The sequence below is a fragment of the Neoarius graeffei genome, chromosome 15, assembly GCF_027579695.1.
Source record: "Neoarius graeffei isolate fNeoGra1 chromosome 15, fNeoGra1.pri, whole genome shotgun sequence".
Lineage (NCBI taxonomy): Eukaryota > Metazoa > Chordata > Actinopteri > Siluriformes > Ariidae > Neoarius > Neoarius graeffei.
The window spans coordinates 2,936,176-2,954,890 of record NC_083583.1 but is presented as its reverse complement, the minus strand read 5'-3'; the positions used below and the strand labels follow the sequence as shown (position 1 = coordinate 2,954,890).

At 41.4% G+C, this 18,715-nt stretch overlaps 1 protein-coding gene across 1 annotated transcript; it reads right to left on the bottom strand.

Moving 5' to 3' along the window:
* Positions 1–1,802: 1,802 nt before the first annotated feature.
* On the bottom strand, positions 1,803–15,952 carry LOC132899776 (uncharacterized). Its single transcript, XM_060941898.1, has 2 exons — positions 15,780–15,952; positions 1,803–2,377 (listed from the first exon to the last, which is right to left on the bottom strand). Exons 1-2 carry the CDS (start codon positions 15,925–15,927, stop codon positions 1,803–1,805), a joined length of 723 nt encoding a protein of 240 aa, XP_060797881.1. The 5' UTR covers positions 15,928–15,952.
* Between the last annotated feature and the right edge of the window lie 2,763 nt (positions 15,953–18,715).

Sequence of the window (18,715 nt, the reverse complement as noted above, 5' to 3'; positions counted from 1 at the left end):
TCAAGATGAACTAGATAGAACTTGACGCCAATGGCGTCGATGGGGATGCCTCCGCCTGGTACACTACACACCTTATTAAGTTGTGATTTGGGGATGGACATTTGACCTCACAGTAATCTTGATCTGTGACCTTTTAACCTCAAAATCTAATTAGTTCATGTTTGTCCCAAAGCGCACAAATGGTGAAAGTTTGGTGAAATTCCTTTCATTAGCCTTTGAGATATCGTGTTCACAAGGATTCGGGATGGACGCACGCATGCATGGACGGATGGACGCACGGACAGATGGACAACCCGAAAACATAATGCCTCCTGCACCTTAAGGTGGCGGAGGCATAAAAAGGTGGTGCGCGGAAAAATAAGTTTGGGAACCGCTGCTCTACCTCAATGGCACTTATACAATTAATGGATAGAATTACTTCGGCTACTGACAATTTACCATAGGAATCTTTCTAGACTTATCCAAAGCGTCTGACATGGTAAACCATTCTATTCTTCTCAAAAAGCTAATAAAAAAAACGGCATTACCGACACAGCACTTAAATGGTTTATAGTTACCTATCTGATGGACAACAGTATGTTGCTCTTAATGAAATCACGTCATCATGCAAATCAGTAAATTGTGGAGTTCCTCAGGGATCAATTCTTGGACCTTTATTGTTTTTAATCCATGTTAATGACCTTGCTGAAGCATCTTCAAGTATCTTTATTTTATTTGCCGACGATACAAATCTTTTCCTTTCACACGCAGACTAATTCTTTAATAGGACTAGCCAACCAAGAATTAGTCATTACTTGGTTTGAAGTCAACAAGCTGTCCGTTAATGTTAAAAAGATGTACTACCTTATCTTTTGTAGTAAAAACAAGATGTACAATAAAAAAAAATGCCAATATTTTCTTAAAGAACCTTCCCCTCTCCCAAGAATGTCAGGCAAAATTCCTAGGAATACTGATTGACAATTGATTGACATGGAAGGCTCACATTGCTATGCTAGTAAATAAATTTTCAAAAACTATTGGGATTATGGGAAAAATTAGACACTTTCTAACACAGAGAACCCTTATTACTATATATAACAGCTTGATCCACCCTTACCTCATCTATTGCAATATTGTTTGGGGATGTGCCTACAGAACTTCCCTTCACCCTATATTAATACTACAGAAAAAAAATTTGTACGTATTGCCACCGGTTTCAGATACTACACTCACTCATCACCGCTGTCTGAAAAGCTTAGAATTTTGAATATTAACAGATTTCAACTAGCTCTTTTCACAGCTCAATTCACAAATCTCAATCTGCCTGACACTTTTGACAACTTTCTTAATTTTCGTTCAGTTTCACAATTATCTAATTCGCCAAAGCACTCAATTACACATTCCCCTATTCAGAACTTCCGTGGCCCAAATGAGTGTGAAATACAAATCCATCAATGTATGGAATGATCTTCCCCTCTCCCTAAAGAGTTTTACCTCTATGATAACTTTCAAACGTAACCTTAAAAACCATCTGCTATCCAATCCCAACCACTTCTAAATCCTCTATTTCATCATATGGTTTTTGATTTATAGTGTTAATGCATTTTCGTCTTGTATTTTTTGTCATTGTTATTGATTTAATTGTATATGGTTATTCTGCAATCCATTGAACTGTATTAGATTTTTGTTATATTTATGTTCTGCTAAGTCATCTGAGAATTCATTAGTATTGTGATTAGTATTTTTTTAATTTAAAGGAGGAGGGCTTAGCATAAGCCTTGTTGTGCTTCTCTCCTCCTGCACTTTAAAAAAAAATCATTTCATTACTTCACTGTTTTTTGTGCCAATAAACAAACAAAAAACAACAATCTATGACTGTGTGTGAAGAGACAGAAAAAGAACCCGGGGAGATGTGTACCTGTGGGACTGCTGCTGAGCTGAGACGAGACGCTCTGGCTGGCCAGCATGGTGTGAATATTTGAAGTTGCAGGGAAGTAATCCAGATCCTTGTTTTTGCGTTTAGGGGGTCGTTTCTGTAACTGCTGTTTGACCTGGCCGTACTCAGTCGGGTGCTTGTTCTGCAGGTGCCTAATGAGGTTGCTGGTGCTGCTCTGGTGCCAGATCTTCTTCGTGCACAGTAAACACAGTGCCTTCTTCTCCTGGTCCACTTTGCGATAGTGAGCCCACACTGCACTCCACTTGCGTGAGGTTGGAGTTTGGGCTGGGGCAGGGCTGCCCTCCTGAGTCCCTCTGCCCTCGCCTTCGCACCCGGACGCCTCTCCTTCTGTCGCCGCTTCTCCTGCAGCTGCACACAGGATTCCTCGGATCGCCCCGTCCATCTCCGCGTCTCCCACCTCGGCCGGGACCTCGACCTGCTGCTCGTCCATCATGACGGTCACTGGGCAGGCGGAGAGGTGAAACATGGTCACGCCGATATCCCAGAGACGGTCATGAAAAAAGGAGGAGAGTTCATCTCATTAATATTAAATATTCAGAGTCATTTTAACTGAACTGGATAATAAATAAGTATATTAATGGAGCCCCTGAGCTGTGGATTCTGACTGAAACAGGAGTTTATGAGTTCTAGTTCCAAGGTGCTCTTGAGGTGGGGTTTACATTAGACCAGGGCTTTTCAAAGTGTGGGGCACGCCCCCCCTGGGGGGCGCCAGAGTTCTTCAGGGGGGGTGCAACGTGAGGAGCCTTTACCAGAGACAAAATGGATCGATTTTTAGTACCTAAAGCTACAGTGAGTGAGGAGACAGAGTCTGGGCCAAGCAAAAAAAAACCAGAGCCTCCAGGATGTTGCGATTTGCAACTTCAGCACAAATTCAACCAATCCCCGCGAATTCAGGGCGGTGTTGCAATTATATCCAATCACCGCAACTTTCCTGCAAATTTGACCAATCGTTGGCGTCGTCTTGAGGTGACGTCGACAAACTACCTTCCGCCTTACTTCCATGTTTACATTCAAGAGAAGCAGCATGCGCTCAGTGTTGCCAGATTGGTTTTAAGTGCATTTTGGAGAGTTTTGAATATATTTTGGACTGGAAAACGTCAGCAGTATCTGGCAACATTGCATGACGTGCGAGTCAGTGTTTATGTAGGCTTAAATTCTGTTACTGAAAGTGTGTTATGTTTACAGTGAAGAACTGTGTGCACTTTATTATTTTTTTTACTTAATACAAGAAATTAATAGATGCCAACATTTTTGCCAAAATGGTATTTTCTTTTCCATTGTTTAGGCAGCTTCAGCATCATACTGTGAGATTCTGTTCAAATTGTTTTTTTTTTCTTCTATGAAGCCTGAGCCATTTATTTTATTAGTTTATAATTATTGTTTAATTTAGTCTTCAGGAGAGACTGCCTGCACACAGTACTACTATTAAAAGTTTTTTTCTTACATGAAAGCTGAGGCAGGCGGCACGGTGGTGTAGTGGTTAGCGCTGTTGCCTCACAGCAAGAAGGTCCGGGTTCGAGCCCCGTGGCCGGCGAGGGCCTTTCTGTGCGGAGTTTGCATGTTCTCCCTGTGTCCACATGGGTTTCCTCCGGGTGCTCTGGTTTCCCCCACAGTCCAAAGACATGCAGGTTAGGTTAACTGGTGACTCTAAATTGACCGTGAGTGTGAATGGTTGTCTGTGTGTCAGCCCTGTGATGACCTGGCGACTTGTCCAGGGTGTACCCTGCCTTTCGCCCGTAGTCAGCTGGGATAGGCTCCAGCTTGCCTGCGACCCTGTAGAACAGGGGTCACCAAACCTTTTTCTCTGGGGGCCACATTGTCGTTCCTGACTGTGATGGGGGCCGGGGTCGGGTCAGCTATATCACATAGAATTGTATGACCCAAACAAATATGACCACCAGCAGGCCTCATTGTGTAGTAGAGATTACTAGCCTGGCACAGCCATCCCCACTACTATATCCCCACTACTATATCCCCACTACTATACCCACACTACTATATCCCCACTACTATATCCCCACTACTATATCCACACTACTATATCAACACTTGATTCCTGGCACATATTTGTTTTTCTTTACTAGTGGTTTGCAAAAGTAGTAATCAAGTCTTCACACTTTGTTTTAATTTGAAATACCACAGATATTCCATTTATTTATTTTCTAATAAAAATAATATCAAAGCTGTCAAGGTAAGAAACATCTGCCTATTTGAGGTGATTGACACTGGCAAAGGTGAGTGGAAAATTATAAATTGTAGGTAGGCCTGTTGATATTATTAATAATATAAATAATAATTGTATGCAGCACTTAATAAAGGTCAAATAAATAGGCCTATAAAATAAATACATTTTAAAAAACAGTGAAATTATAATAATATGAGCAATAGATCAATAGATCACAGCAGTTGTGCTGTGTCCTGCATGTCATTGCTCTCATCCATGGCCAAAGTAAAAAAACTCGAATTCTGACGCTTTCTCATTCAGCTGGTCATACACGTCGTCCCCCAAATCTTTGGTTCGCCTGGTCATAGTAGGTGCGGAGAGACTCACCGCATTGAGCGCATCCTTCTTGTCGGGACACACCTCCTCGGCCACAGCAAGCATGCATACTTTAACAAAGTCCCCATCAGTAAACGGCTTTCCATGGGTAGCTAGTAGGTGAGCTACCTTATAGCTAGCTCGGACAGCAGCCTGGTTGATCTGGGTTTGGTGAAGGAATACATTCTGTTGTGCAGCCAGTCTGCATTTCATCCTCCGAATCGTGTCTTCTCTTGTTTGCCCTCGCAAACTAGCATACTCTTTGTGGCGTGTTTCGTAGTGACGACGCAGATTATATTCTTTGAAAACCGGCACACTTTCTTTACATACAAGATAAACTGCACGGTCCTTACACTGAACGAAAAAATAACCGGTGGTCCACTGTTCTTTAAAAACTCTGCACTCTCTGTCAGCTTTTCGCTTACCGCTAGCCATTTTGCTGTCCTGAACACTGACAGTTCTCTGCGCGTGCGCTGCCTGTCACTGCTTGATCGCGAGCATATGACGAAAATTCGGAAAATATGAATAGTTCATTTTATAACTAAATATCAATTTTAATTGATAAAATCAACAAAATACAAGATGCAGACATGTTATTATTTGCCAAAAAGCAATTTAAAAAAATAGGCCATGACCACTTTTGGGGATTGCCTCATAGGGCCGGTTCAAGTGATGGGGGGCAGAGGGGCTGGGGGGGCCGGTCAAAGGGGGGTGGCGGGCCGGATCTGGCCCGCGGGCCGTAGTTTGGTGACCCCTGCTGTAGAAGGATAAAGCAGCTAGAGATAATGAGATGAGATGAGATGAAAGCTGAGGCATTTATATTATATTTTAAGGTAAGTTCATGTTGTACTGTGAGGTTCTATGCACTTTAACTTTTGAACCAACAGGTGCATTTGGATAAGTAAAGCCTATTTTTCTGCATTTTTGTAGTCCTGGTAATCTTTTATATTTGTAAAGTTGTTTATTGGACCATTTCTCAGTGTCTTTGTTTTTTAATCAATAGTTTTTCAGTAATAACTTAATATTTAACATATCACTCAATTTTAATCACAAAAAGAGAAAATCGCAACAATTTCTCGCAACTTTCACTTCCTCCCGCAATGTAATCGCAACAAAAACCTAAAAAACACCGCAACTTTCATCGCAATTTTTTTGGAAAACCCCCACAACATCAGACATTTTAGCCCGCAACAATCACAAAAAAGGCCCACGGAATCCTGGGGGGACTGGAAAAAGAAGGAAGTATGACCATGATTATTTAAAGTTTGGATTTTCATGGACTGGATCTGAAGATGCTCCACTGCCACAGTGTGTTGTCTGCCAAGAGATGCTAGCTAACGATGCTATGAGATGTTTAAAATGTGTAAAACAAGATGTTTTAAAAAGCACAGATGTTTAAAATGTGAAAAAGAAAAAAATAAAAATGTGTACAACAACCATTTTTTAAAAATACGAATGGAACATTAAGTATAGCAACAACAAAAATTGTAAGGGGGGCGCTGTTGTTTATTTGCTCTCTGAGGGGGGGCTGACTCTCCCACACTTTGAAAATCCCTGCATTAGACCGTATCAGCGGATCATCAGATTAACGTTTTTAAAACGATTAGCGTGCACACAGCAACACCAATACACGGATACGCTCGGCTCCGCAGGCATCCTGCGCTCCAAATCACTCCGCCCTGAACAGCGAGTGCCCTCTGGAGGGTGCGCACTCCGGCCCTGCGCAGCTCACAGAGCACGCGAGTGAGCCGCTGTGTGTGTGCTCTCAGCGCATATCACTTGCCACTTGCAAGTGGAAGGATGGCAAGCCTAAAGACAATCATAACTACACAATGGGCAGTATTTGCATCAGTATTTGCAGTATTTTCATACTTTTATACTCTTTAATGAAAGGTGATACAAGGTGGAAGTCCGCGCCGTTTTTCAGCAGTCGCGTCACATGACCAACGCCAGCGAATCAGGAAGGTGGATGTCACAGTGACGTTGTCCAATGACGATGCCAGCTAGAGCTCAGCACAGCGTATCCGCGTATTCTCAATGTTTACACAGCACCGGACCAGACACGATCTGGATTGAATACGTGGACGCTGGCGGATTCCCGTTTCCCGGCGTTTCCAGGTGTTTTAATGTAAACGGACAGTGCATCCACGAAGAAAACGAGACAGATACGGTCTAATGTAAACTTGGCCTTAGACAGTCGATTCGATACATCTCGATTCGGTCGGTTTAGAGAACCGATTCTCTCGATCCGTTAATGAAGTTCAAAATGAGTGATTCACTTTAGCGGAAGCGAACAGAGCCGCGCGCGACACTCGCACCGGATTAGTGCGGAGAGTCTCGCGCTCTTACCGACACTCTCAGCTTTTATTCCGCCGCTTTTAATGCTGTATTTTTCTGGCGGTGCGCGCGAGAACATACAGGGACAAAATGGCACCTGGGGGTAAAAAGGCAGCGCGCGGAGAAAGAACATTCAGCTGATATTAGCCAGCTAGCTAGTTAGCAAAACTCGCGCGGGAATATCGACAAATAACCTGAAGAACTCCACAACTCCTCATTTATGAAACGCGTTTAGTGAGTGGAATATTTGACCGGTGTTTATTAGCGTAGCTTTTTGCTGTTTTTATCAGGTTGTGTTATGATAATGTTGGCGCCAATATAACAGAGTTAAGAATGCACCTTATTAAAGGAACAGTCCACCGTACTTCCATAATGAAATATGCTCTTATCTGAATTGAGACGAGCTGCTCCGTACCTGTCCGAGCTTTGCGCGACCTCCCAGTCAGTCAGACGCAGTCATGCTGTCACTCCTGTTAGCAATGTAGCTAGGCTCAGCATGGCCAATGGTATTTTTTGGGGCTGTAGTTAGATGCGACCAAACTCTTCCGCGTTTTTCCTGTTTACATAGGTTTATATGAGCAGTGATATGAAACAAGTTCAGTTACACAAATTGAAACGTAGCGATTTTCTATGATATGGAAAGTCTGCCCTATAATGACAGGCGTACTAACACCTTCTGCGCACTTCGACAGCGCATTGATATCTGAGCTCCGTATCAATGCGCTGCCGAAGCGCGCAGAAGGTGTTAGTACGCCTGTCATTATAGTGCGGACTTTCCATAACATAGAAAATCTCCACGTTTCAATTTGTGTAACTGAACTTGTTTCATGTCACTGGTCATATAAACCTATCTAAACAGGAAAAATGCGGAAGAGTTTGGTCGCATCTAACTACAGCCCCAAAAATACCATTGGCCATGCTGAGCCTAGCTACATTGCTAACAGGAGTGACAGAGCGTCTGACTGACTGGGAGGTCGCGCAAAGCTCGGAGAGGTACGGGGCAGCTCGTCTCAATTCAGATAAGAGCATATTTCATTATGGAAGTATGGTGGACTGTTCCTTTAAATATTTATTTCCAATTTGTATTTGTAAGTTGTATTTATCATTTTATGATTATTTTTGAGTATTTATGAATTTTATCTCCAAGTTGTTTTCATTGACCATTATTTTATAAATTTTCCCTGTGTTAATTACCCTCCTGCACTCTGCCCTTTTCATTCCTCCTGGGCTTCTGTAGCCCCGCCCCTCTGCCCTGTTGTGTTCTGCTGAGGGAGCAGAGGTGTAGGAAGGAAGAGACAGAAGATTTATAATCTGTGTTGCTGTCTTCTGCAGGGGAGAAATTAAATACAGGAAAGCAGCATCTCAAGTCCTCTTCCTTCATGCCCAAACACACACCCATTACACCAAGCGTTAGCTCGATAGCCTAGCCGGTCTCACACAGTCTTTATATAAATAAATAAATATAAAGAGCGCAGTGTGTAGATTGTGTTCGATAATAATAGTAATAATTAAAGCCGCAAGCGGCCTTAACAGGCCCTCGCGCGTGTGGTTCCGCAACCCAGGACATTCCGCCACCCAACAAAATAGTCACATGTCATTTATTCATCAAATGTTCAAAGGTGATGTGCATGTTGCAAATGCCATGACTGCTTGACGGATGAGAGATAGACAGACAAAGACTAAGTGTGTGTGTGTGTTTCTGTGGTGTGAAAGTGTACATTTATATATGTACAAAACTATACATGTCTCCTCCTTACCTCTATCTCATGCTGCGATCTTAAGTCATCTTAGCTTTCCTGTGTCTGTAGTGTGTGTACATGTTGAGTTTTCATATGTCTGCAACAAAATGCACAATGATGGCAGGTATGCACTCACTGGTGTGAGACGAGTAATTACTAACACTGACCACTAGGCAGTGTGTATGACTGGTAATTACTAACACTGACCACTAGGCAGTGTGTATGACTGGTAATTACTAACACTGACCACTTGGCAGTGTGTATGACTGGTAATTACTAACACTGACCACTAAGCGGTGTGTGAGAGGCTGGTAATTACTAACACTGACCCCTAGGTGGGGTGTATGACGGGTAATTACCAACACTGACCACTAGGCGGTCTGTATGACGTAATTACTAAGGAGTCATCCATAATTTTCATCATCACGAGCGTACAAACCGTACGCGGGGGGGGAGGGGGTTAATGACCAGGCGTACACTTTTTAAAAATGAAAAAATGATCCGTCAATGTGCGAATCGCCGGCGGCCATGTTAAAAATTTTGCGTCACATCGGTGTTGCCAGCTCGCTCTACACGCTTTCTTTCTTCAATACAACAACAATGGCTGACCCAGATTTTGACCGCATTTACAAATTTGTGAATAGCAGAAATACAGCTATTCACAAGACTCCTTCAAACGAGTACGAGCAGTTTTTAAACATTTATTGTTTCCTGCATTCATCTGAGAGGAGGCAGTTAGGGCAGGACAGGCTGCTTGGAAAGAATAAAAAACGAACATTTCAAAGCCAAAAGGCAACAGCTCCCCTTAAAAAGACAGTTCCTAATTTTCAATAATCAGACCCTCCAGGATGTTGCGATTTGCAACTTCAATGCAAATTCAACCAATCCCCGCGAATTCAGGGCAGTGTTGCAATTATATCCAATCACCGCAACTTTCCCGCAAATTTGACCAGTCGTTGGCGTCGACAAACTACCTTCCGTCTTACTTCCAGTGTTGCCAGATTGGGCGGTTTCCCGTCCCGTTGGGGGGTTTTAAGTGCATTTTGGCGGGTTTTGAACATATTTTGGGCTGGAAAACGTCAGTAGTATCTGGCAACACTGCTTACTTCCGTGTATACGTTCAAGAGAAGCAGCATGTGAGTCAGTGTTTATATAGGCTTAAATTCTGTTACTGAAAGTCTGTTATGTTTATAGTGAAGGACTGTGTGAACTTTACATTTTTTTTTACTTAATACAAGAAATTAATGGATGCCAACATTTTTGCCAAAATGATAATTTTCCATTGTTTAGGCAGCTTCAGCATCATACTGTGAGATTCTGTTCAAATTGTTTTTTTTCTTCTATGAAGCCTGAGCCATTTATTTTATTAATTTATAATTATTGTTTAATTTAGTCTTCAGGAGAGACTGCCTGCACACAGTACTAGTATTAATAGTTTTTTTTTCTTACATGAAAGCTGAGGCATTTATATTATATTTTAAGCTAACTTCATGTTGTGCTGTGAGGTTCTATGCACTTTAACTTTTGAACCAACAGGAGCATTTGGATAAGTAAAGCCTATTTTTCTGCATTTTTGTAGTTCTGGTAATCTTTTATATTGGTAAAGTTGTTTATAGGACCATTTCTCAGTGTCTTTGTTTTTTAATCAATAGTTTTTCAGTAATAACTTAATATTTAACATATCACTCAATTTTAATCACAAAAAGAGAAAATCGCAACAATTTCTCGCAACTTTCACTTCCTCCCGCAATGTAATCGCAACAAAAACCTAAACACAACAACTTTCATCACAATTTTTTGGAAAAACCCCCGCAACATCAGACATTTTAGCCCGCAACAATCACAAAAAAGGCCCGCGGAATCCTGGGGGGACTGAAAAATGAATCGCCTGCTTTCTATGAAAGCTTCTGGACCCGTCTTGTGTCTTCTTTTCTTCTCTTGTGAATCTTTGTATTGTCCTGTCATCCAATTTTAATAAAAAGTAATACAAGACATGGTTTTATTTTGAATTCCTATTCCACGTAGATCCATCATTTTTTTGTCCGCTAATGTACACTTTTTTTGGGGGGAGGGGGGTTGCTCAAAAGTCTACTCTTTGTAGACTCATGATAATGATAAATTATGGATGACCCCTAACGCGACTAGGCGGTGTGTATGACTGGTAATTACTAACACTGGCCACTAGGCGGTGTGTATGACTGGTAATTACTAACACTGGCCACTAGGCGGTGTGTATGACTGGTAATTACTAACACTGGCCACGAGGCGGTGTGTATGACTGGTAATTACGAACACTGGCCACTAGGCGGTGTGTATGACTGGTAATTACTAACACTGGCCACTAGGCGGTGTGTATGACTGGTAATTACTAACACTGGCCACGAGGCGGTGTGTATGACTGGTAATTACTAACACTGGCCACGAGGCGGTGTGTATGACTGGTAATTACGAACACTGGCCACTAGGCGGTGTGTATGACTGGTAATTACTAACACTGGCCACTAGGCGGTGTGTATGACTGGTAATTACTAACACTGGCCACTAGGCGGTGTGTATGACTGGTAATTACTAACACTGGCCACTAAGGCAAGGCAAGGCAAGGCAAGTTTATTTATATAGCACATTTCATACACAATGGCAGTTCAATGTGCTTTACAGAAGCAAAAACAAAAACAGTAAACAATAGAGAAATAAAATTACATAAAATAATTTTATTTTTAATCTAAAACAATTAATTAAAAGAATTAAAAGAAAATAATAAGAATTTAACAATAGTAGAAATAAAATAATAAAATGCCAAAAAGAAAAAAGGAGAAAAAGAAAAAGAAACCAGTGGAATAAAATAGAATAAAATTAAAGTAAATTTAAAACATACAGAGAAAATAAAGATTATAAAAAATGTAAAAAATATTAATTATTTAACAGAAAGCATCTGAAAACAGCTTGGTCTTTAACCTAGATTTGAAGCTGCCAACAGCAGGAGCATTTTTAATGTCCTCTGGCAGTTGGTTCCATAGATGTACTGCATAGTAGCTAAAAGCTGCTTCACCACACTTTGTTTTAACAACTGGTTTTAATAGTAAATTTTTCTGTTGCGATCTGGTAGATCTGATTGGGTTAGGCCGCTGCAACATATCAGAGAGGTAATTGGGCCCTGTACCATTTAGAGATTTGTACACCAGCAGCAATGCTTTAAAGTCAATTCTGTAGCTTACTGGAAGCCAGTGAAGGGACCTTAGAATTGGGGTAATGTGCTCTGTTCTTTTTGTTCGTGTGAGAACCTTCGCCGCTGCATTTTGAACCAGCTGAAGTCGTTTGATGGTCTTTTTTGGCAAGCCTGTGAAAAGGCCATTGCAGTAATCAACCCTACTAGAGATGAAGGCATGTATTAGTTTTTCCAGATCATTTTTTGACATAAGTCCTCTTAGTTTGGAAATGCTTTTTAGGTGATAAAATGCCGTTTTAGTGATTGCTTTCATGTGACTGTCAAAGTTTAGCTCGCTGTCAATGAAAACACCAAGATTTTTAACCATTTCTTTAGTTTTAATCCCTTTTGTGTCAAGAATAGTGGTAATCCTGAGTCTTTCATCTTTTTTTCCAAATAGAATTACTTCTGTTTTATCTGTGTTCAACTGGAGAAAATTTTGTGACATCCAGCTATTGATTTGATCGATGCACTGGTAGAGACATTCAAGGGGGGCATAGTCATTTGGTGATAGAGCAAAATAAATTTGGGTATCATCTGCATAGCAGTGATACAAAATTTAATTTTTATTGATAATTTGCCCAAGTGGGAGCATATAAAGGTTGAAAAGTAATGGTCCAAGAATCGACCCCTGGGGGACACCACAGGTCAAGGGCATTGACGTTGAGGAACAATTTCCCAGGGTAACAAAGAAGCTTCTATCTTTTAAGTATGATTTTAACCAATTGATAACTTTACCAGTCAACCCAACCCAGTGTTCAAGTCGATATAGCAGTATGTTGTGATCAACAGTATCAAAAGCTGCACTGAGGTCCAGTAATACCAGGACTGATGTTCTGCCTGCATCAGTATTAAGACGTATGTCATTTATAACTTTAATCAGCGCTGTTTCAGTGCTATGATTGGCACGAAATCCTGACTGAAAATTATCAAAACGGCTGTTTGATATCAAGAAGGCAGTTAATTGATTGAAGACAATTTTTTCCAGGATTTTCCCGATGAATGGTAGATTTGATATTGGCCTGTAGTTATTTAACACTGAAGGATCCAGATTATTTTTTTTAAGAAGGGGCTTTACAACAGCTTTTTTTAGGGACACAGGAACAACGCCAGTCTCCAAGGATGTATTTATAATTTGAAGCACATCTGTAATTATAAGATGAAGAACAGACTTAAAAAAGTTGGTGGGCAGAATGTCCAGTTCAGATGTTGAAGGACTGAGATTTTGTACAGTTTTTTCAAGAGTCTCATAATCAATTAAACAAAATTCTGACATTGTGTTAAAGTTATCTGTGTCATTGGTGATTGCAGTTTTTCAATTTTTTGCAACTGAGATATATTATGAGAAATATTCTGCCTTATTTTATCAATTTTACCTTTGAAAAAAGATGCAAACTCATTGCATTTATTAACTGATAGAAGTTCAGGTGCTAATTGTGGTGGGGCATTAGTTAGCTTCTCTACTGTTGAAAATAGCACACGGGCATTGTTCATATTCCTGCTGATGATGTTGGAGAAAAAAAGACTGTCTTGCTTTACGAATTTCATAATTATAATTACAAAGCATCTCTTTATGGATTTGATAATAAGCGGTGTGTATGACTGGTAATTACTAACACTGGCCACTAGGCGGTGTGTATGACTGGTCATTACTAACACTGGCCACTAGGCGGTGTGTATGACTGGTAATTACGAACACTGGCCACTCGGCGGTGTGTATGACTGGTAATTACTAACACTGGCCACTCGGCGGTATGTATGACTGGTAATTACGAACACTGGCCACTCGGCGGTGTGTATGACTGGTAATTACTAACACTGGCCACTAGGCGGTGTGTATGACTGGTCATTACTAACACTGGCCACTAGGCGGTGTGTATGACTGGTCATTACTAACACTGGCCACTAGGCGGTGTGTATGACTGGTAATTACGAACACTGGCCACTCGGCGGTGTGTATGACTGGTCATTACTAACACTGGCCACTAGGCGGTGTGCATGACTGGTAATTACGAACACTGGCCACGAGGCGGTGTGTATGACTGGTAATTACTAACACTGGCCACTAGGCGGTGTGTTTGACTGGTAATTACTAACACTGGCCACTAGGCGGTGTGTATGACTGGTAATTACTAACACTGGCCACTAAGCGGTGTGTATGACTGGTAATTACTAACACTGGCCACTAGGCGGTGTGTATGACTGGTAATTACGAACACTGGCCACGAGGCGGTGTGTATGACTGTAATTACTAACACTGGCCACTAGGCGGTGTGTATGACTGGTGGTACACGTACACGGACAAACCACAAAAAAAATCGACTCGATGGGTTTACCATTTTTTCTTAGGTATGGTGCGCCGCTGGAGCTCCGCTATTATTGCGTGTGTATGTGTCTGTTTGTCAGAGGGGGAGAGAGAGAGAGAGAGAAAACAGTGTGTGTGAGTGAGAGAGAGAGAGAGAGAGAGAGTGTGCTCATAGATGTTGCGTGTGCATGTGAGAGCATACTTGTGTGTGTGTGCATAAATATGCATATGACTGTGTATGAGCGTGCACAAAATTGTACATTATATCAGACTCACGATATTCAATATTTTGTAAAGTTTCAGATCAATCCATCAATTAATTGAACATTTTTCCCCATTTTCTGCTTGGCCAGATGGTGGCGCTGTGCTAGGCATCTGAATTACGCATGTGAATATCATCACAGTCATAGTACACAATATTTTGTAACGTGTCAGATCAATCAGTTAAGGCATTGCCAATTTCTGGCACATTTCCTGCTTGGCCAGGTGGTGGCGCTATAACAGGCAGGCCCATTGGGCGTCAGGTTATCATAATAATCATAATATCTATTGAAGTAAGAAGTGTCCGACCATACAGTCAATGCACTGTGGCTTTCTGACACACTTCCTGTTTATGTGGAAAGATATTAAAATCATAAGGCCATTTCAACATATTACAAAATATCAAAAATCCCTTCGCAATTTAATATCAGCGACATCTTGGCATCACGTATAACAAATTTCACCTGAATCTCATGAACCGTCTAGGAGGAGCATGTTAAAATTCATCACGTGTCAAAACACACATATTCAAAACCCTATTCTTTTCTTGGCCAGTTGGTGGCGCTATACCAGACAGGCCCATAACGGCTAAAGAGCATCAGAATCATATCAAGTTCAACATTCAGCAATACCTTGGCATATTATATGTTATTGTCAGGGCCAGTTAAGCAATAATAATTTAAGTTAAAAACAGTTAAAAATGAATGATGATAATTTAAGAACATAGAAAAGAGTTTAGAACAGAAAAAGAATAGAAAAGAGTTCCATGTTCTAAATCTTCTGATGTGACGTCACTATAGTGGTAACTATGGTAACTGACTGTGTATACCTTAAGTTTCGAGTCAGAACATGGTGGAAGCAACGGTGTTTTGACCGTGCGCCAGACTTCGTGATTTACCTTGTTGTTTTTAAGTAAACATTTTAGAAAGATAAGGGAAGTTGTCATGTCTCGTCGCTCGCGTGGAAAAAGAGTGTTTTTTCGACCGACTCTAGAAATGGTACAGTAACCAAGGAAGAGCTAACGGAGTGCCATTACAGTTATAGTATTTCAACATATCAAAAACCCCTTAGTAATTCAACTTCAGCAATATCTTGGCATCATGTTCGCCAAGTTTGACATGAATCTGATGAACCGTCTGGAGGAGCACGCTAAAAATGACCTCACTCCAAATGGCCTGATGACATCATTCCAAAGTTCTACCCATTCATTACAATGGGAAATGGAAAAGGGGCGCTATGAAGTCCCGGGGCCAAAAGTCTGTGGCTGAGTAGCGGTGACAACGACTGATGTGTGCATCAAATTTCATGAGTTTTCGTGCAACGGAAATGCCTCAAATAAGGCCAAACACGGCAGAATAATAATAATCCTTTGAAAAACAATAGGGTCTCGCACCTACCGGTGCTCGGGCCCTAATAATAATAATAATAATGAGCGAGAGTGCAATCTCAGCCCAAACCTTCCACACAGCCGTTATTATGGTTGGATGAGGCGCTTTTCCCCGATGTGGATTTTCTTTTGTCCAAAGCGGAGAAATCATTCGGATGTTTCGCTCGTAAATGCCGAAGCATGTTGGTCGTGTGACCGAAATATAAAACCGTTTTCATACAAAGAAGCTATAATACTCTTATCGTCCTCGGCTTGGAAAAATGACCACACTATGCTCCGTTTTCGTGCCGCCATTTGAGAGTTGGTTTTGTTGTGAGCGCTGCGACACTCCGTACTGCCCCCTACAGGAGCGGCGGTAGTGATAAAACAAGGCTGTTTCTCCATAATGAACCGTGTGTTTACTTTACTGAAAAAGTACAAATGTTCGAACTAGCCAATAGCATTTCAGAAATACGGCCCCGTGTTAAGGAAAAAAAAAGCCCTCCTTCATTGACCAATCAGAACTGAGTAATCTGGCCCTATGTATTATAATGTGTGGCAAAAATACAGAAAGGAATTAAAGATAACCTTAATTATAGAAAAATACAGTAATACTAAAATAAAACAATAATTGTACAGTACACTTTACCTTTGTGGCTGATCGTTGCTGGCACACGTGGATGGAGAGGAGGAGCACCAACACTAACACTTTTCACTTTCTCGGGAGCGATAATGAGGGTTAATTTAATGCAAATAAAGAAATCGCATCAACACAACGCAGTGCTGAACAATGTTCACAGCGCCACCTTGAGTCCAGCTGATGCTGCCGCGCGCCTCACGTGCTGTGGAAGCCGCCAGTTTGTGCGTTCGCAAATCGAAGCGAAATTTGTTCGGAAATGGTGTTCGGAGCCCAATTTGTTCGGGAATAGGGATGTTCGTGACCCGAGGTTTGACTGTATACAGTACATTATATTAACTCAGGCTTTGAAATACAAATATTATCAAGGCGTGTTCAAATAATCTTTGCTTGTACTTTTACAGAAAGTTGACATAAGTGAAGTATTTTGATATAACTCGCTTACATTTCCATAGCAGCAACAACAACCACCCCATTTTGCTTTTAGTAAAATAGAACTATGGTGTGATGCAAAATTTAATCGTCTCAACAGTGGTGATGGTTCAGTAAAATTATAATAACCTTCACCACATTATCATCAAATGTATAATGTACTTGTCACATCAGACCCCCAGCTCACTTTCAGCTGAAATAAGAATTTGCTGTTGTCATGCCTGTTATCAGTTTATACTACAGTAGCTCTTCTGGGGGATTGGACCACAAGGGCTAGCTTTCGTGCCCCGTGTGAATTGATGAGCCTTCGACACCCACGACCCTGCCGCTGGGTCACCAGTTGTCTTTTGGATCTTTGGACCACTTTTGTTTGGTACTAACCACTGCATACTGGGAACACCCCACAAGATGTACCGTTTTGGAGATGTTCAGACCCAGACATCTCACCATCACAATTTGTCAAATTCGCTCAGATCCTTACACTCGCCTGTTTTTCCTGCTTCCAACACATCAACTTCAAGGACTGACTGTTCTTGCTGATGAATAAACCACACTCCTTTCCCAGGTGCCACTGTAATGAAATAATCAATGTTATAGCTGATCTGTGTAAAGCTAAAAAGTAGAAACCATCACATTCAGACATTCAAGAGTTGCAGTGAAAATTGTTTATAATTGTTTTTCTTTCAACACTTGAGACTCAAAGGGACTAAATGAGCACCAAGACAGAATTAATTGTTTTTCTGCCACACAGCTAAAAAGTTAGTCAGAGCATCTTCTGAAAGGGAAGAAACATCACCTATAAAAGCATAATTCAATAAGCAGTCACGTTAGAGGAAATTCACTGAAAATATACAAACAAAAATTAACATTCACAAACTCCGTCTTAACCATAAACGTAACCAGCATCAACAAAAGATAAAGGGGACGGTTTTTAGAGAAGATCTGTTCTTCAAAGTGATTGTTGGATTTGTGACCAAACTCAAACCTGATCAGTGTAAAACAAGGTCAGCTCACACATTTAGTATATACACGTTATAAATAAATACATAGCTAAACCGGGGTTGTCTCGTCTCATCTCATTATCTGTAGCCGCTTTATCCTGTTCTACAGGGTCGCAGGCCAGCTGGAGCCTATCCCAGCTGACTACGGGTGAAAGGCGGGGTTCACCCTGGACAAGTCGCCAGGTCATCACAGGGCTGACACATAGACACAGACAACCATTCACACCTACGCTCAATTTAGAGTCACCAGTTAACCTAACCTGCATGTCTTTGGACTGTGGGGGAAACCGGAGCACCCGGAGGAAACCCACGCGGACACGGGGAGAACATGCAAACTCCACACAGAAAGGCCCTCGCCAGCCATGGGGCTCGAACCCGGACCTTCTTGCTATGAGGCGACAGTGATAACCAGTACACCACCGTATCGCCCAACTGGGGTTGTACACTTGTGTTCAAAATAATAGCAGTCCAACACGACTAACCAGATCAATCACTGTTTTTGGTGGAAATTATATTACTACATGGCAAATAATTTACCAGTAGGTGTAGTAGAGTCATAGAAAACCAACAGACCCAACATTCATGATATGCATGCTCCTGAGTCTGTGTAATCGAATAATTAAGTGAAAGGGACGTGTTCAAAATAATAGCAGTGTGGAGTTTAATTAGTGAGGTCATTCATTCTGTGAAAAAACAGATGTCAGTCAGGTGGCCCTAATTTAAGGATGAAGCCAGCACATGCTGTACATCCATTTCTCTCTGAAAACCTGAGAAACATGGGTCGTTCCAGACATTGTTCAGAAGAACAGCGTGCTTTGATTAAAACGTTGATTGGAGAGGTAAAACGTATACTGTAAAGAAGTGCAGAAAATGATGGGCTGCTCAGCTAAAATGATCTCCAGTGCTTTAAAATGGACAGCAAAGCCAGAGAGACGTGGAAGAAAACAGAAGACTACC

Excerpts from the sequence above, each read along its gene's own strand:
- LOC132899776 (XM_060941898.1), bottom strand. The coding sequence starts at position 15,927 with ATGAAAACGGTTTTATATTTCGGTCACACGACCAACATGCTTCGGCAT. Across the intron at positions 2,378-15,779 it reads TAATAACGGCTGTGTGGAAG|TGACCGTCATGATGGACGAG; the intron begins GTTTGGGCTGAG and ends CCGCCTGCCCAG.